The sequence below is a fragment of the Lepidochelys kempii genome, chromosome 14 (genome assembly GCF_965140265.1).
Source record: "Lepidochelys kempii isolate rLepKem1 chromosome 14, rLepKem1.hap2, whole genome shotgun sequence".
Classification (NCBI taxonomy): domain Eukaryota; kingdom Metazoa; phylum Chordata; order Testudines; family Cheloniidae; genus Lepidochelys; species Lepidochelys kempii.
Genome location: NC_133269.1, coordinates 28,264,466 through 28,284,380, shown reverse-complemented (window position 1 = coordinate 28,284,380; position 19,915 = coordinate 28,264,466). Strand labels below are relative to the sequence as shown.

Below are 19,915 nucleotides of genomic sequence, written 5' to 3'. Positions count from 1 at the left end.
TTATACTCAATAGAGTCACCTTGGCTATTCAGTGGGCGGGGGGGAGTTGTTAAACCATCAGCTCAACAGGGTGAGTCAGCTCTATTGTATTCGCAAAAAGAAAAGGAGGACTTGTGGGTGTTTACCACTACAAAAGGTTTTCTCTCCCCCCACCCCACTCTTCTGCTGGTAAACACCCATTTTTTCATGCTTTGTGTGTATAAAAAGATCTTCTATACTTTTCACAGTATGCATTCGATGAAGTGAGCTGTAGCTCACGAAAGCTCATGCTCAAATAAATTGGTTAGTCTCTAAGGTGCCACAAGTACTCCTTTTCTTTTTGCGAATACAGACTAACACGGCTGTTACTCTGAAACCTGTCATTGTATTCAAACACATCTCAAACATCCCAGTTTTTAATAGAAGCCTTTTTTTTTGCTTTTATTTTAAATACATTTTTGCGGGGGGGAGGGTTCCCCACAAGATTCTACTACAGGCATTTCAACTTTTTTGCTGTAAATGGGTCTCTTTTAGACAAAGACACAAGAACTATTCATGAACTATTTTTTTTATTTAAAAGACATACAGCCCCTTGAAAACAAACCAAGATGCGCCATCAAAACTTTTATGTTACTTAAGGGCCACACAGACCTTCTAACAGAAACACAGATAGTCACAAAACCCTTTTCAATAGATATTTTTATTTACAGCTACCAAATTTTATATTGCATGTTTGTCCCCTCACCATTCTCTAACTTAATCCTTTTAGATTTCTTACAAATAGTCTTTTTCTTAAGCAGGGTTCTGTAACTTTTTCTGCGGACCAGATGGTCAATATAACGCTGTAAGCAGGCATCTTCCATAGAATATCAGGGTTGAAACGGACCTCAGGAGGTCATCTAGTCCAACCCCCTGCTGAGAGGAGGACCAATCCCAATCTAAATCATCCCAGCCAGGGCTTGGTTAAGCCGGACCTTAAAAACCTCAAAGGAAGGAGATTCCACCACCTCCCTAGGTAACGCATTCCAGTGCTTCACCACCCTCCTAGTGAAAAAGTTTTTCCTAATATCCAACCTAAACCTCCACCACTGCAACTTGAGACCATTACTCCTTGTTCTGTCATCAGCTACCACTGAGAACAGTTTAGATCCATCCTCTTTGTACCCCCTTTCAGGTAGTTGAAAGCAGCTATCAAATCCCCCCTCATTCTTCTCTTCTGCAGACTAAACAATCCCAGTTCCCTCAGCCTCTCCTCATAAGTCATGTGTTCCAGTCCCCTAATCATTTTTGTTTCCCTCCGCTGGACGCTTTCAATTTTTTCACATCCTTCTTGTAGTGTGGGGCCCAAAACTGGACACAGTACTCCAGATGGGGCCTCACCAATGCTGAATAGAGAGAAACGATCACATTGTTGGGGACACTGGGGCATGGCCACTAGGTAACTCGAGGGGATGGAAGACCACAAGTGTTGATGAAAACCCCTCGCATTAGGCCCAGGTGTCCTTGGCCCCCCCTCCCGCCTGGAGGCACGCGCAGCAGCTCCTCATACTAGGCCCAAGTGTCCTTGCCCCCCCCCGCCTGGAGGCACACACAGCAGTTATGCTGAGGATCTGCAACAATATGTTGCAGAGACAGATTGCCTGAAACTAAGCAAGGCCAAACAGGGCAGATATGGAAGAACAATGCTGAATAAAGCAGCTTTATTATAGTTTAACAAATGATACAGAGAACCAGGGAACTAGCTGGGAACAGGATTGGCTGTCTGTATGGATACTTAGGGCAGCTTGCTATTGGCTAAGTATGCTGGGGAAAAGGATATATAAAAGCCTGTGTAACTTCCTGCTCTGTGTGCAGGATTTGAGATTTTATTCTCCCTGTACCTTTTTGCAGCTGCAAATAAACTTTTCTGCTTCTCCACCCCGTTGTGATTATTGGGTGTAGCACACCGGGTAACGAACCACTCAAGCTGTTGTTCAGCCTCTCGGCACTGGGTGCCGGCAACAATATCCCTCAATCTGCTAGCAATGCTCTACTTATACAGCCCAAAATGCCATTGGCCTTCTTGGCAACAAGGACACACTGTTGACTCATATTCAGCTTCTCGTCCACTGTAACCCCTAGGTCCTTTTCTGCAGAACTGCTGCCTAGCCATTCGGTCCCTAGTCTGTAGCGGTGCATGGGATTCTTCTGTCCCAAGTGCAGGACTCTGCACTTGTCTTTGTTGAACCTCATCAGATTTCTTTTGGCCCAATCCTCTAATTTGTCTAGGGCCCTCTGTATCCTATCCCTACCCTCCAGCATATCTACCTCTCCTCCCAGTTTAGTGTCATCTGCAAACTTGCTGAGGATGCAATCCACGCCATCCTCCAGATCATGAATGAAGATATTAATGAAGAAACTAGGTTCACCGGGAGAAGGAGACCAAAGCCCTGAGGTAAGTGGGGAAGTGGGATACCGGGAGGAAGCACGAGCAGGAGCGCGCTAGAGGGCAGGGGTCTGGCCTCATACTGAGAAAGAGGGACGATCAGCGAGTTATCTCAAGTGCCTATACACACATGCAAGAAGCCTGGGAAGCAATCAGGAAGAACAGGAAGTCCTGGCACAGTCAAGGAATTATGATGTGACTGGAACAACAGAGACTTGGTGGGATAACTCACATGACTGGAGTAGTGTCATGGATGGATATAAACTGTTCAGGAAGGACAGGCAGGGCAGAAAAGATGGGGGAGTTGCACTGTATGTAAGGGAGCAGTATGACTGCTCAGAGCTCAAGTATGAAACTGCAGAAAAACCTGAGAGTCTCTGGATTAAGTTTAGAAGTGTGAGCAACAAGGGTGATGTCGTGCTGGGAGTCTGCTACAGACCACCGGACCAGGGGGATGAGGTGGACGAGGCTTTCTTCCAGCAACTCACGGAAGTTACTAGATCACAGGCCCTGATTCTCATGGGAGACTTCAATCACCCTGATATCTGCTGGGAGAGCAATACAGCGGTGCACAGACAATCCAGGAAGATTATGGAAAGTGTAGGGAACAATTTCCTGGTGCAAGTGCTGGAGGAACCAACTAGGGGCAGAGCTCTTCTTGACCTGCTGCTCACAAACCGGGAAGAATTAGTAGGGGAAGCTAAAGTGGATGGGAACCTGGGAGGCAGTGACCATGAGATGGTCGAGTTCAGGATCCTGACACAGGGAAGAAAGGAGAACAGCAGAATACGGACCCTGGACTTCAGAAAAGCAGACATTGATTCCCTCAGGGAACTGATGGGCAGGATCCCCTGGGAGAATAACATGAGGGGGAAAGGAGTCCAGGAGAGCTGGCTGTATTTTAAAGAATCCTTGTTGAGGTTACAGGGACAAACCATCCCAATGTGTAGAAAGAATAGTAACTATGGGAGGCGACCAGCTTGGCTTAACAGTGAAATCCTTGCTGATCGTGAACACAAAAAAGAAGCTTACAAGAAGTGGAAGTTTGGACAAATGACTAAGGAGGAGTATAAAAATATTGCTCAGGCATGCAGGAGTGAAATCAGGAAGGCCAAATCACACCTGGAGTTGCAACTAACAAGAGATGTTAAGAGTAACAAGAAGGGTTTCTTCAGGTATGTTAGCAACAAGAAGAAAGTCAAGGGAAGTGTGGGCCCCTTACTGAATTAGGGAGGCAACCTAGTGACAGAGAATGTGGAAAAAGCTAATGTACTCAATGCTTTTTTTGCCTCTGTCTTCACGAACAGGGTCAGTTCCCAGACTGCTGCACTGGGCAGCACAGCATGGGGAGGAGGTGACCAGCCTTCTGTGGAGAAAGAAGTGGTTCGGGACTATTTAGAAAAGCTGGACGAGCGCAAGTCCATGGTGCCGGATGTGCTGCATCCAAGAGTGCTAAAGGAGTTGGCGGATGTGATTGCAGAGCCATAGGCCATTATCTTTGAAAACTCAAGGCGATCCGGGGAAGTACCGGACGGAGAGACTGCCGAGACTCATCAAGCCCTCGGATCGCTACCCCTTCCTGCTTCTCCACGTGGGCACCAATGATACTGCCAAGAATGACCTTGAGCAGATCACTGCGGACTATGTGGCTCTAGGAAGAAGGATAAAGGAGTTGGAGGCGCAAGTGGTGTTCTCGTCCATCCTCCCCGTGGAAGGAAAAGGCCGGGGTAGGGACCGTCGAATCGTGGAAGTCAACGAATGGCTACGCAGGTGGTGTCGGAGAGAAGGCTTTGGATTCTTTGACCATGGGATGGTGTTCCATGAAGGAGGAGTGCTGGGCAGAGACGGGCTCCATCTTACGAAGAGAGGGAAGAGCATCTTTGCGAGCAGGCTGGCTAACCTAGTGAGGAGGGCTTTAAACTAGGTTCACCGGGGGAAGGAGACCAAAGCCCTGAGGTAAGTGGGAAAGCGGGATACCGGGAGGAAGCACAGGCAGGAATGTCTGTGAGGGGAGGGCTCCTGCCTCATACTGGGAATGAGGGGCGATCAACAGGTTATCTCAAGTGCTTATATACAAATGCACAAAGCCTTGGAAACAAGCAGGGAGAACTGGAGGTCCTGGTGATGTCAAGTAACTATGACGTGCTCGGAATAACAGAGACTTGGTGGGATAACTCACATGACTGGAGTACTGTCATGGATGGTTATAAACTGTTCAGGAAGGACAGGCAGGGCAGAAAAGGTGGGGGAGTAGCACTGTATGTAAGGGAGCAGTATGACTGCTCAGAGCTCCAGTACGAAACTGCAGAAAAACCTGAGTGTCTCTGGATTAAGTTTAGAAGTGTGTGCAACAAGAGTGATGTAGTGGTGGGAGTCTGCTATAGACCACCGGACCAGGGGGATGAGGTAGATGAGGCTTTCTTCCAGCAGCTCACGGAAGCTACTAGATCGCATGCCCTGATTCTCATGGGTGACTTTAATTTTCCTGATATCTGCTGGGAGAGCAATACAGCGGTGCATAGACAATCCAGGAAGTTTTTGGAAAGCGTAGGGGACAATTTCCTGGCGCAAGTGCTAGAGGAGCCAACTAGGGGGGGGCGCTTTTCTTGACCTGCTGCTCACAAACCGGGTAGAATTAGTGGGGGAAGCAAAAGTGGATGGGAATCTGGGAGGCAGTGACCATGAGTTGGTTGAGTTCAGGATCCTGACACAGGGAAGAAAGGTAAGCAGCAGGAGACGGACCCTGGACTTCAGGAAAGCAGACTTCGACTCCCTCAGGGAACGGATGGCCAGGATCCCCTGGGGGACTAACTTGAAGGGGAAAGGAGTCCAGGAGAGCTGGCTGTATTTCAAGGAATCCCTGTTGAGGTTACAGGGACAAACCATCCCAATGAGTCGAAAGAATAGTAAATATGGAGGCGACCAGCTTGGCTTAATGGTGAAATCCTAGCGGATCTTAAACATAAAAAAGAAAGCTTACAAGAAGTGGAAGGTTGGACATATGACCAGGGAAGAGTATAAAAATATTGCTCGGGCATGTAGGAATGATATCAGGAGGGCCAAATCGCACCTGGAGCTGCAGCTAGCCAGAGATGTTAAGAGTAACAAGAAGGGTTTCTTCAGGTATGTTGGCAACAAGAAGAAAGCCAAGGAAAGTGTGGGCCCCTTACTGAATGAGGGAGGCAACCTAGTGACAGAGGATGTGGAAAAAGCTAATGTACTCAATGCTTTTTTTGCCTCTGTTTTCACTAACAAGGTCAGCTCCCAGACTGCTGCGCTGGGCATCACAAAATGGGGAAGAGATGGCCAGCCCTCTGTGGAGATATAGGTGGTTAGGGACTATTTAGAAAAGCTGGACGTGCACAAGTCCATGGGGCCGGACGAGTTGCATCCGAGAGTGCTGAAGGAATTGGCGGCTGTGATTGCAGAGCCATTAGCCATTATCTTTGAAAACTCGTGGCGAACAGGGGAAGTCCCGGATGACTGGAAAAAGGCTAATGTAGTGCCAATCTTTAAAAAAGGGAAGAAGGAGGATCCTGGGAACTACAGGCCAGTCAGCCTCACCTCAGTCCCTGGAAAAATCATGGAGCAGGTCCTCAAAGAATCAATCCTGAAGCACTTGCATGAGAGGAAAGTGATCAGGAACAGCCAGCATGGATTCACCAAGGGAAGGTCCTGCCTGACTAATCTAATCGCCTTTTATGATGAGATTACTGGTTCTGTGGATGAAGGGAAAGCAGTGGATGTATTGTTTCTTGACTTTAGCAAAGCTTTTGACACGGTCTCCCACAGTATTCTTGTCAGCAAGTTAAGGAAGTATGGGCTGGATGAATGCACTATAAGATGGGTAGAAAGCTGGCTAGATTGTCGGGCTCAATGGGTAGTGATCAATGGCTCCATGTCTAGTTGGCAGCCGGTATCAAGTGGAGTGCCCCAAGGGTCGGTCCTGGGGCCGGTTTTGTTCAATATCTTCATAAATGATCTGGAGGATGGTGTGGATTGCACTCTCAGCAAATTTGCGGATGCTACTAAACTGGGAGGAGTGGTAGATACGCTGGAGGGGAGAGATAGGATACAGAAGGACCTAGACAAATTGGAGGATTGGGCCAAAAGAAATCTGATGAGGTTCAATAAGAATAAGTGCAGGGTCTTGCACTTAGGACGGAAGAACCCAATGCACAGCTACAGACTAGGGACCGAATGGCTAGGCAGCAGTTCTGCGGAAAAGGACCTAGGGGTGACAGTGGACGAGAAGCTGGATATGAGTCAGCAGTGTGCCCTTTTGCCAAGAAGGCCAATGGCATTTTGGGATGTATAAGTAGGGGCATAGCAAGCAGATCGAGGGACGTGATCGTTCCCCTCTATTCGACATTGGTGAGGCCTCATCTGGAGTACTGTGTCCAGTTTTGGGCCCCACACTTCAAGAAGGATGTGGATAAATTGGAGAGAGTCCAGCGAAGGGCAACAAAAATGATTAGGGGTCTGGAACACATGAGTTATGAGGAGAGGCTGAGGGAGCTGGGATTGTTTTGCCTGCAGAAGAGAAGAATGAGGGGGGATTTGATAGCTGCTTTCAACTAACTGAAAGGGGGTTCCAAAGAGGATGGCTCTAGACTGTTCTCAATGGTAGCAGATGACGGAACGAGGAGTAATGGTCTCAAGTTGCAGTGGGGGAGGTTTAGATTGGATATTAGGAAAAACTTTTTCACTAAGAGGGTGGTGAAACACTGGAATGCGTTACCTAGGGAGGTGGTAGAATCTCCTTCCTTAGAGGTTTTTAAGGTCAGGCTTGACAAAGCCCTGGCTGGGATGATTTACTGGGAATTGGTCCTGCTTCGAGCAGGGCGTTGGACTAGATGACCTTCTGGGGTCCCTTCCAACCCTGATATTCTATGATTCCATGACTCGAAAAAGGCTAATGTAGTGCCCATCTTTAAAAAAGGGAAGGAGGAGGATCCGGGGAACTACAGGCCTGTCAGCCTCACCTCAGTCCCTGGAAAAATCATGGAGCAGGTCCTCAAGGAATCAATTCTGAAGCACTTAGAGGAGAGGAAAGTGATCAGGAACAGTTAGCATGGATTCACCAAGGGCAAGTCATGCCTGACTAATCTAATTGCCTTCTATGACGAGATAACTGGCTCTGTGGATGAGGGGAAAGCAGTGGATGTGTTGTTCCTTGACTTCAGCAAAGCTTTTGACACCATCTCCCACAGTATTCTTGCCAGCAAGTTAAAGAAGTATGGGCTGGATGAATGGACTAGAAGGTGGATAGAAAGTTGGCTAGATTGTCGGGCTCAACGGGTAGTGATCAATGGCTCCATGTCTAGTTGGCAGCCGGTATCAAGTAGAGTGCCCCAAGGGTCGGTCCTCAGGCCGGTTTTGTTCCATATCTTCATAAATGGAGGATGGTGTGGATTGCACCCTCAGCAAGTTTGCAGATGACACTAAACTGGGAGGAGAGGTAGACATGCTGGAGGGTAGGGATAGGATATAGAGGGACCTAGACAAATTGGAGGATTGGCCCAAAAGAAATCTGATGAGGTTCAACAAGGACAAGTGCAGAGTCCTGCACTTAGGACGGAAGAATCCCATGCAGTGCTACAGACTAGGGACCAAATGGCTCGGCAACAGTTCTGCAGAAAAGGACCTAGGGGTTACAGTGGACGAGAAGCTGGATATGAGTCAACAGTGTGCCCTTGTTGCCAAGAAGGCCAATGGCATTTTGGGATGTATAGGTAGGGGCATTGCCAGCAGATCGAGGGACATGATCGTTCCCTTCTATTCGTCACTGGTGAGGCCTCATCTGGAGTGCTGTGTCCAGTTTTGGGCCCCACACTACAAGAAGGATTTGGAAAAACTGGAAAGAGTCCAGCGGAGAGCAACAAAAATGATTAGGGTACTGGAACACATGACTTATGAGGAGAGGTTGAGGGAACTGGGATTGTTTAGCCTGCAGAAGAGAAGAATGAGGGGGGATTTGATAGCTGCTTTCAACTACCTGAAAGGGGGTTCCAAAGAGGATGGATCTAGACTGTTCTCAGTGGTAGCAGATGACAGAACGAGGAGTAATGGTCTCAAGTTACAGTGAGGGAGGTTTAGGTTAGATATCAGAAAAAACTTTTTCACTAGAAGGGTGGTAAAACACTGGAATGTGTTACCTAGGGAGGTGGTGGAATCTCCTTCCTTACATATTTTTAAGGTCAGGCTTGACAAAGCCCTGGCTGGGATGATTTAGCTGGGGATTGGTCCTGTTTTGAGCAGGGGGTTGGACTAGATGACCTCCTGAGGTCCCTTCCAACCCTGATATTCTATGATTCTATATTGAAGAAAACCGGCCCCAGGACCGACCCTTGGGGCACTCTGCTTGATACTGGCTGCCAACTAGACATGGAGCCATTGATCTCTACTCGTTGAGCCCAATAATCTAGCCAGCTTTCTATCCACTTTATAGTCCATTTGTCCTACCCATACTTCTTTAACTTGCTGGCAAGAATACTGTGGGAGATGGTGTCAAAAGCTTTGCTGAAGTCAAGGAACAACACATCCACTGCTTTCCCCGAGCCAGTTATCTCGTCATAGAAGGCAATTAGATTAGTCAGGCATGACTTGCCCTTGGTGAATCCATGCTGACTGTTCCTGATCACTTTCCTCTCCTTTAAGTGCTTCAGAATTGATTCCTTGAGGACCTTCTTCATGATTTTTCCAGGGACTGAGGTGAGGCTGACTGGCCTGTAGTTTCCCAGATCCTCCTTCTTCCCTTTTTTAAAGATGGGCACTACATTAGCCTTTTTCCAGTCATCTGGGACCTCCCCCAATCACCGTGAGTTTTCAAAGATAATGGCCAATGGCTCTGCAATCACATCCGCCAACTCCTTTAGCACTCTCATTGCAGCTCATCCGGCCCCATGGACTTGTGCTCGTCCAACTTTTCTAAATAGTCCCGAACCACTTCTTTCTCCACAGAGGGCTGGTCACCTCCTCCCCATGCTGTGCTGCCGAGTGCAGTAGTCTGGGAGATGACCTTGTTCGTGAAGACAGAGGCAAAGAAAGCATTGAGTACATTAGCTTTTTCCACATCCCCTGTCACTAGGTTGCCTCCCTCATTTAGTAAGAGGCCCACACTTTCCTTGACCTTCTTCTTGTTGCTAACATACCTGTAGAAACCCTTCTCCTTACTCTTAACATCTCTTGCTAGCTGCAACTCCAAGTGTGATTTGGCCTTCCTGATTTCACTCCTGCATGCCTGAGCAATATTTTTATACTCCTCAGTCATTTGTCCAATCATCCACTTCTTGTAAGCTTCTTTTTTGTGTTCAAGATCAGCAAGGATTTCACTGTTAAGCCAAGCTGGTCGCCTGCCATATTTAGTATTCTTTCTACACATCGGGATGGTTTGTCCCTGTAACTCAATAAGGATTCCAATTTGGTCATTTCCTTTAAAACACTGTCAGGGTCTCGACCAAATTGCACAGCATTTACCAAGGTCACCTCTTGTGCTAAATTTTCTTGGGTTAGGCACAGACATTGGAAAGCATAACCTATGGCAATAACAGTGTTTAATAAGCTTTCCAAACACAGGTCAGTGCATAGGTCCTGAAGCTTGCAGTTTATATCCTCTGAAGTCCAGCTCACACAGTCAGAGTGCCGTTGGGATGGCCCGTCTATGACACAGCCCTCACAATCTTCAAAAAGCTTTTCCCTAAGGCAGTGATTAAGGACAGCATAAACAGCAACACATACAATAGAACACATGACTTTTTAACACTCACAATGTGGCACTGTCTCAGTTCCATGCCAAGCCTCCTCCTTAAATCCATATAACCATCATCCTTTGCGTCCTCGTCAACGATTTGTTCCGGCATTGAGCAAAAACAAGATGGGCCCAGTTCATCTTCGTTATCTGATGCAATGCTGTCCAGGGCCTCTGGGTCCTCCAGAAAGGCATCGTTGAGCTGTCGAAACATTTTCAGAAAAGAAACAACTATAAGCCCACACTGCTTGTTTTTAGATTTACACAGCTATGGGTCAGTCCTAACCCCATTACAGCCCATCCTTGATCGTCACTTCTTAATCGTTCATTTACCTGAGCGACATCTTTTCCATTCACCTTGTCCACCGGTGACTCCCATGAGCCGTGGTCACTTTCCTCCATAGGGGTGGTCTTTCTCACTAGTGGTTGGGTTTCGAGGTCAGGTTCCAGCATATCCATCAACGGCTGAGCTAAAGGGCTCCCCATGGTGCTCCCTCCTCCTCGGAACTGTCACTGATGTAGCACTTCCTCCAATGGTGGTCGAAGGACGTTGGAGCTAAAACAAAGTCCAAAGTTCTCACGGGGGTGGAGAAGGAGTCCATGTTTCCTCTCAGCCTTTCCACGATTTCTAAAACGCATTCTTGGAACGAAATGGTCAGAGGAGCCAGAGGGGGTTGGGAGTCGGAAGGGGGATGAAGAGAGGCAGGGGGCTCTGAGAGCCAGAGGGCATTGAGGGGGTGAACGAGGGGAGGAGAAGGGGGACTGAGGGAATACTCAGGAATCAGGGGGAGGTTTCTGGGGCTCAGGGGAACAGAGCTGGAATAGAGGGAAATGGGGGGGGGATAAAGGGAAGGAAAGGGGGGATGTGAGGAGAAGGGTTGTGGGGAGGCTGGAGGGAGAATATGAGAGCAAGCAGAGACCGGCTGGGGAAGGGACATCCAGAGGTAGGGGAAGGGAGAGGGATGGTGAGAGATACAACGGCAGCTCCCCCAGACCATGGGGTAGGAGAGGGGGAGGGGGCTGCCCGCCTAGCAGCTAGTGGTGAATCTTTGTCCTTAAAAATGGTCAAACAAGCATTGGGAGTGGGCAGGGGGCTTCCCCCTAAGGGCTCAGCATATACAAGGCAAACACTCCCCCTCCCCCACCACACACACACCCTTCACAATTTAGTTTTTTATTTTCTCAAGACAATCTAATTATTTGGGGGTCTGACTCCTGAATGTTAAATGCTTGTGGCTGACAGAACTGAAGAGGGCCCTGCTCTGATTTCTGTGCAGGATTCTGTGTCAAACCAGAGTCACTGAGAGCAACAGCAGTTAAGAAGTCCAACTGAAACTTTTTTTTTCTTCCTATGTTCAGTTCAGGTTCAGTCAGTAAAACAAAATTAGGGTTCAGGTTCGGTTCCAGTTTAAGGACGAAATCCTGGTTTGAACTGGTTCTCTGGTTCCAGTGTGAATCCAGGTGGGCAAATGAGATCAGCAGCAGTCTGGCTGTCCCTGGCTGGCTGCAGGGGCAGCACAGGGAGACTCAGTCATTAGCTGCCCCCAGCAGAGGGCTCTGGTAATTGCTAAGGCAGAGGAGGCTGGTGTCAGTCTCTCTGTGCTCAGGATACTGCAACCCTAGAGCTAGCTGGGCTTCCTGGGGTAGACGCTGCTGCCTCCATTGTGATCTGGGAGCCTGGGCTGAGAGGCGGCTGCTGCCCAGTGTGGTCTGTGCTGGGATAGACCATCACTAACGCTCCCTTTATGCCCAGCAGAGGGGGGTACTTTCTCCTGTGACTGGAATCAGTGCTCTAGGTCTGCCCCAGGTTCTGCTGTGACCAGCTCCTGAGCTGAAGACTCCAGGTGATGATAGAGAATTTGGAGAAAGTGCTGGGGATGGACAGGAAAGTAACTACTCAAACGGCCCCTCCTCACTCCATCTCTGCTCCTAGCTGTTTTTGAGTCCCAGAGCTGCTGTCCTCAACACACCCAGGCCCACACTCCTGTTAGCAGTGGCAGTAGTTATGGGAGAGGAAACGCCCACAGGCTACAGGAATGGGAGGACAGTAACCAGCTCTTCCATGCAGAAAGGAGACAGGAGAGACTAAATGGGGCAGCAGAAGCAAGAAGTTGGATGGAAGGTTCCTGGCTCTCAGCCCTGCCCAACTCCATTTCCTGCAGCACCCCAGGGCAGATTGACTTACTTGGGAAAAAGGTGAGGAGCAGAGAGAGGAAAAGTGAGTTCCTGCCTCTGCTTATTCCCCATGCTGCTGGGGGGAATGTGCTGCCCTGGCGACAGTGTCAGGGGGATCCACCAAAGTGACTCCTTCAATTCTGCTCTTTTCTAGCATTTGGCTCAGAGATTGTGTTCTTATGGGGTTTAAAGTGTCTTGTGGGTTTAGTCCAGGTGGGAGAGGTCAGGTCCGTGTTGTAATAACGTAACTGAGGGTTTTCTCAGCATGGCAGAGTCTAGAGTGTCTGTCTGCAGGGAAAGAGCCTGGGGGGAATTGGGGTGTGAAGTGGACTAACGGTAATTCAGAAACCTCCCCAATTGTCCTTCTCACCCTGACAGGCTGCAGAATATATATATATGTAACCCTTCTGCCAGGCCAAGTTGATAGCAGCAAGGGCCGGGTTCAGTACACAGGGGCTCCCTCTCATCAAAGCAAATGCAAAACTGGCTCGAGCCCCCACCCAGTGACCTGGGAAAATCTTACACACCCCCTGGGCGCCTCAAAGAGGCAATACTTCCCCTCTCGCAAGCACAGAGTCTCGGTGTAGTAGAGAATCTTTAATAACATGAGGTAAACAACATCAGCATTAAATTGGGGAAACACCACAACTAGTGTTCATTAACCAAACCATGAGCAAAGACCCGCCCCAGAAAATTGGGCCACATCCTTTCCCTCGGGTTCTTGAGTCCCAGAACCCAAACGTCTCGAGTCCAGCAATCCACAAATCACCCAAAGTCCAAAAAAGTCCAGCCCCAGAGTTCAAAAGTTCATCTGCAGAGTGTTACTCCCCAGTCTGGCTAAAATGTGCCTGTGTGTGGGGGAAAGAGGTAAGGGGCACCTTACGTGTCCTGAAGCTGACTGCCCCACAGGGCTCTGCTCTGCTACGCTGTCTCACGAACAGCTCCGCTCCACCACGACCAGCTCCGCTCTGCACAGCTCGCTGTCTCACGAACACTCCACCAGTCTATCCACGAACAGCACCACTGCACTCTAGATCTTCCAGCTCCCCACTACTTGACACAGTGCTCAGTGATTTCAGCTCATAGTAGTGGGAGCCTTAGTGCTGGTGCACCATAAGGCCAAAGTGAATGCAGCACAGTACCTGTAGCAAGACTCTTAATAGACCCAAAATTAGCTCTGACATTCCACAGTGGAGAGAGACAGAGGTGGAATAGGTGTTTCAGGCCCTCACAAAGGGACCCATGCCACCAGGTACTAATACCTGCCTCAAGTCTCTCCCCATTCACAGAGTTTTGGAACCCAAGTCCCTTGCCTAGCGAGTGCTACTCAGTTGATGGTGAGTCCCTCCATCATAATAAAAGGCCAAGTACAGTTCCAAGCACAGTTCCCATAATCAGGGTAATAACAATTTATTCTTCCCGCCCCAATAACAGAGACACTGGGGTTCCCACAACAGCCAAAGTGACCATTTGGGCAGTTATGGCCTCATTCTAGGCGGGGTGGGTGTGCCTATGCAAATGAGATCAGCCCCTGAAGTTCTTTTCCACAACTTGCCACACCTCACCACCAGATGTCAGGGTGGAGCCCATCCTGACTCTGCTTACATCTCTATATATACACTATATGTTCCATTCTATGCATCCAATGAAGTGAGCTGTAGTTCACAAAAGCTTATGCTCTAATAAATTGGTTAGTCTCTAAGGTGCCACAAGTACTTCTGTTCTTTTTGCGGATACAGACTAATACGGCTGCTACTCTGAAACCTGTCAGAAAAGCTTCAGTGACAGATCACAACTCATTACACATCTGAGAACCCACACAGGAAAGAAACCGCATAAATGCTTGGATGATGGGAAAAGCTTCAGTTCCAGCTCATACCTTCCAATACATCCCAGAATCCACATGGAACAGAATCTATAAATGCCTTGACAGCTCTTTCCCTCTAATTTTTCCCACACATGTGCAGAATGAATTTTGTTTTGTGCACCAATATGGAGGTGTTGTGTGACAGGGGAGGGGTAGCTCAGTGGTTTGAGAGCTGGCCTGCTAAACCCAAGCTTGTGAGTTCAATCCTAGAGGGGGCCATTTAGGGATCTGGGGCAAAAATTGGGGATTGATCCTGCTTTGAGCAGGGGGTTGGACTAGATGACGTCCTGAGGTCCCTTCCAAGCCTGATGACTCACTGGTGTGGTGCCTCCTGCTGGTCATCTTGGGAATTAGCTCTTCACCTGCTCCAGACCCCCCTCTGCAATGCACCTGCCACTGACCCCATCTCCCTCCTGGACCCTGGTGTCCTTTACCTTAGGGTTCTGCCCCAGCAGTACCCCCATGCTCTGGGTCTCCCCTCCCAGGGGAACCCCCAACTCTCTAAACCCACCTTGTCTCAGTGGCTACTACCAGTCATCATCTAGCCCCTGCTCACCGGGGTGGACTGCAGTCTGTAAACCACTCATCACGAGCAAGGGGGGTCAGACCAGCTGCCTCTGCCTAACCCCGAGCTGCACCTCTACAACCTCACAACATGTTTTAGCATGGCCCATGGCCTGGGGATTTGCTATGCTAGAGCTCCCTTTGCCTTTCCCCAGCACAGCTCTGCTTCAGGTACCTTGCTCTCAGGCAGCTAGCCCTTCTCCCTCTAAGGCTAGAGAGAGACTCCCTACCTTCTGGCTCACAGCCCTCTTAGGAGGGCCAGCTGGGGCCTGATTGAGCTGGCCACACCTGTGGTCAGCTAGTCACTCAGGTGCTCTCACTGCTTTTCCCAACCACAGCCACCTCCAGGGCTGCTTTTAACCCCCTACTGACCGGAGTGGGGCAGTTGCCCCACTACACCTTCATATTGGTGAACAAAACAAAAGTCATGTAGCGGGGTGGGATTGAGGGGTTCGGAGTGTGGGAGGGGGCTCAGGGCTAGGGCTGAGGGTTGAGGTGCGGGGGGGGGGGGGGGGGGGTGAGGGCTCCGGCTGGGGGTTTGGGCTCTGGGGTGTGGCTGGGGATGAGGGGCTCAGGGCTGGGGAAGAGCGTTAGGGTGCAGGGGGTGAGGGCTCTGGGGTAGGGCCAGGTATCAGGAGTTTGGTGTACAGGAGGATGCTCTGGGGCTACGGCGGGAAGAGAGGACTCTCCTAGCTCCCTCTCCCCACAGCAGCATCTGGGCTGAGGGGGAGAGGTGTCTCTCCCCAACCACGGCAGATCAGACGGGGGCTGCATTCGGGCCACCCCTCCCCTAGTTGCAGCAGGTCCAGCTGGGGCTGCGTTTGGGCTGCCCTTCCCCTGGCCGGGAGGGTTCCCTGAGCACCATCACAGTGTTAAGTAGGCGGCTGCATGTTCGCGCAGCTTACACTGAACTTAGCATGACAATAGAAAAAGTTTCATTCAAAGATCAAACTTTGTTTCACATCAGCACAAGGGAGAATCCATAAATATTTGGATTGTGGCAAAAGCTTTAATAACTGCAGAAACAGGTAGTCTGAGCTCACACATTACTCCCCATCTGACAAGTCACACAAGAAAGAGCTTGAATGTGGGGGAAGCTTCATTTGTTGCTCGCACAGCATCAAGCATCGGCAGATCCACATGGAGAAGACCCCTCTCGGATGTCCTTAGCATGGAAAATGCTTTCCTTGGAGCTAACAACACACTGGACATCAGACACTCCTCCACACAGGAGAGAAATTCTCTCAGTGCCTGACTAGGGCTAGCCATAGTGAAAACTGCATTTCCTAATTCCCACACACAGTAGTGGCATTTGGCTCTCACGTATCCAGCTGCCGATCTCTGGGGGCAGGTTCCAGCAGCAGCTGACCCGGAGATGATCAGTAAGCCTCCGGTTAGCCTGGTCTAAGCAAACTGCTGTCCTCGCTGCTGTAGGCCTGGCTGCTGAACTGATGGGCCTTCCTGCCTCCTGCTAACCTGTGGGGGAAGGGAGAGTGAAACTCCTCCAGAAGCTCCTTCGGCCTGGATGAAGTTCCCCCCTCCCTTCCCTTCCAAGACATGATGCCCCTTCCGTGGAGACTAGGAGAAGGATACTTGGTCCAAGTCCTTCATTCACTTGGGACACCTGCCCCACCCCCCATTTTTCAGGAACCCCTGGACTGGGCTCCCCCACTTACCTGGAGCTGGTCCCAGTAGGGTGAGTGTCCCTGGGGGCTAGCAAAACTTTCCCTCCCTAAATCCCCTGAGGTGCTGGGTTACAGGGGATCAAATGTGAATGGACCAGGAGGGATGGGTTTGGGGGAAGAAACTGGGGGATTGAATGGTTGGGTCTGGTGGATGTGGGATACAGAGGGTGCTGAGGAAATCAAGTATTAGGGGATCATGGGGTAAGAGAGGAGAGTACAGGGAAGAGAGGTGCTGCCTCTTATCACTCATCCCCTCTGCCCCTTTTCCCTGCCCCCTCTGCATTCAGAAAGCACCACTGAGAGGGACTGATTTCCACACGGTCTTTTGTGGGAGGTGTAAAGGATTCAGGATCCCACCTCTGCCTACACAGCACCAGCTTCTGAGGATCTCTCTGTGGTGGGAAAATTGGTTGGGATTAGCTAGCAAATCTCCCCCGACCCTCCTCCACTTTTCTTAGTCAGACTAACCCCAACCATTTTATATAGTCTGATCCCCCCATTAGCAGAGTGATTGTTAAAGTCACTGAGTTGCCCCTTTGGGGAGAGATTGTCTCATTTCCACATAGTCTCACATTGCTCCAGGTTATGCCAAAAACATTTATTTTTTGTACATTGACTCCCTTTGAGACCAGAATTAAATAGATTCTAAAATTGCTGGAGCAGGGATAGGAAAAAGTGGTGTTTGGATTCTGTGTTATTTGAGGATGATGGGATGAGTTGGAGGGATTCTCTCTTCCCCCCTTCACCGTCACGCTCCATCCCAACACAGCAGCCTGTTTCAGCCTTGGATACTTTATCCTCTCCCCATTCTACCTTCCACCTCCCAGCACGGCACTTGCCACAATGTTCTTTATTCTCCATGCTTAGGAATCACACTTTGATTTTTTTGATCCTGACTCAGATTCCTGAGAGCTAGAGATGAAAGTGTCCCGGACTTGGAGGGGGAATTCAAATGAACCTGAAAACTCTGTTTCAGCTTTCTGAGCTTAAATCCCTGTTTCCATCTATTGGTAAAGTGTCTCCTGGTTTTTTCCAGCCAAGGCCAGAACATTTGTAGTTGGATAGATTTTAGCTTTGGTTTGTTTTTGTTTCTTTTTTTGCATTAGGACAATGCTAAAACTTTTGTAAATGACACAACCAAATAATGAGGAGGTGCTGAGTACTGCAGGTTTAGCCAGTTCCGAGGAAAATGGATACATTTGTTTTCCGTTTTTTGAGAGTTACGATTCTGTGGGATTTCACTTTATGAACCTGAAAGTGTTTTGTAGCCCATCTTGTAGTGTTGGCTTTTCTCTCTTCCTGAAGGCTGCTTGGTCACATAGTTTGATTTTAGTTTAGTTTGACAGGATGTAGAACAGTTTTATTAAAGACTTTACGAGACAAACGATCATTTGCCAGAAGAGTCTTTTTTATTTTATTTTAACCTTTCTTTACCCTTTGTCATGAGATTTTTGTGTGTTTGAACAATGAAAATTATCAATATCTCTCATAATGAATACCGAGGGTGAGTGCTAGATTCACACTCCGAGAGGCTGAGACTGAAGAGGGCATGGAGTTACTTTCTGACCCCTGCAGAGATGTGAGATGTAGTCACATCTCCGCTCCGGGAGAGAGAGGGGAAACAGAGCTGGGAAACTGCAGACTTTTCTCTTGAGAACCAGAGAGCTGATGCCGAGAACTGTGAACTTGCTGTGCCAATGCCAGAGAGACACAGGAATTGCCCTGTGAGTGCTGGGTGAAGCCATCCCTGACATCTAGAGGCTACAGATTATGTCCCTAGATGAAATATGAGGGGAGGGGACAGCGTCTCCCGATTGCTGAGAGGATGAGGCTGGGCAGAGACAAGAAGGAAGTTGGGGAAGCCAACAATTCTGAGCCAGCCTTGAAGCCAGGCTGATCTCCACCATAGAGGCCAGAGGGAGATGAGGAGCCTGATAGCCCAGCTGGTCACCCCATCCCCATCTACCAGTGTCCTGTGTGGAGATGACAAACAGTCTGCCCACACTCTAATCTGAGCCCCTTGGATTCCCTGCTCTCAGAGTGTTTGCTTTATGACTGGGTCCCAGCATCTCTCCTGGATTTTCTGCACTTTTCTACCAGTTTGTAACTGTTGCTGGTGTATGTGGGATTTGGGCGCAGCAATGTGCTGGGTTGCGGATGTAAAGTACCAAGCTGAGCTGGGCTGGGAGTGGGGAAAGGAGTCTTTGTTCGTCCTTTGGAATAATAAAGTAGAATTTAGTTTCTCACACTCCCAAGTGTAGTTTGTCTTGCATTAAATACCCAGCAGATTCAGAGTGGAGATTAACGGTAAAAGCAATGCTAACATGGTCTGGTACGGAAATGCACAGTGAGGCCACCCATACAATCTCAACTCTGCCCTATCATAGCCTCAACTGCAGCCACTATACTCACAAATTTATATATGTATAATATGGCTAAAGTGATTCTGGTCTCTGAGCTGTGTTTCAGCCCAAGATCCCCACTCTCTAAACTTTACCACCTGCTTAATTCTAGCTGAGACCCATTTAAATCATTGGGGCTATAGGTAGTAGTAAAATTAAACCTGTGAATAAGGTCTTGCCACACTGGGAGTTTAGATTGGTAGGTTTGGGAGTCTCTCTCTGTTTATACTTGGCCTGTTCCTCATATCACACTTTCATCCAAATTCATTCTTGTCTGGTTGCAACATAATTGTATCTCAGTTAATATCATGATTATTTGTAATACACCAGCAGGCAGAGGCTCCACAGAAGACTACAGCCGTATTGTGCTAGGTACTGTATATACACATCATGGGAGACAGACAGCTCCTTAGGGAAAGAGTTTACAGTCTAAACATGCAGATCAGCCTATGTAATGATTTCGTAAATTTCAGGAGCAACCCTGAAATCTAAAGGGCTATGAGTGACATCCCAATAGGAATGATGAGGAGAGGGGGCAGCATCTTCTGATTGCTGAGAGAAGGAGGCTCTGCACTTCATTCACTTTCTATTATGTGTAAGAAACACAGATTGTTCTCCCCCAGAATTACAGCGCTTACCCCTAGAGTGCAGAACACATTTTCTGAGCAAAGTCAATCTGTTACTGGCTTTAGCAATAATCATTAACATTGGGCCTGTTCAGACATTTAGCATCGACAGTCAGACCCTGCCTTGTAGTGATACCATTCAAAGCTCCATATTATTCCGATTAAGGTATTTTAGTGCTTATGGGCCCCTATTATATTAAACTGATTTTTAAAGCCCATTAGCTTTTGGATAAGTTTTTCAAAAGCATCTTTCCCAAAATGACTTAGGGTTATATTTTTTAAGGTATTAGGCACCTGAGGATGCAGATAGGGGCTGAGTGGGGTTACCAAAGCAGGTTAGGCACCAGGGGCTAGATGCATAAAAAGATTTAGGTCCCCAGCTGCTACTTTCACTTTAGGTACCTGAATCTGACATTTAGGTGACATCGATCCTCAACCGCCC

General features: G+C 48.7%; 2 protein-coding genes across 2 annotated transcripts in view; one reads left to right on the top strand and one right to left on the bottom strand.

The window, feature by feature from the left end:
- The window catches only part of LOC140898213 (uncharacterized), a 49,588-nt gene extending 39,330 nt beyond the window's left edge, over positions 1-10,258 (bottom strand). The window contains exon 1 of the mRNA XM_073311725.1: positions 10,174-10,258. Within this exon, the coding sequence (XP_073167826.1) occupies positions 10,174-10,221 (48 nt within the window). The 5' untranslated portion in view covers positions 10,222-10,258. The remainder of the gene's footprint in view (positions 1-10,173) is intronic.
- Positions 1-19,915, top strand: part of LOC140898206 (uncharacterized) — a 46,158-nt gene that overhangs the window by 12,902 nt on the left and 13,341 nt on the right. Inside the window, exons 5-6 of the mRNA XM_073311694.1 lie at positions 9,988-9,994; positions 14,118-14,162. Of these exons, the coding sequence (XP_073167795.1) occupies positions 9,988-9,994; positions 14,118-14,162 (52 nt within the window). The remainder of the gene's footprint in view (positions 1-9,987; positions 9,995-14,117; positions 14,163-19,915) is intronic.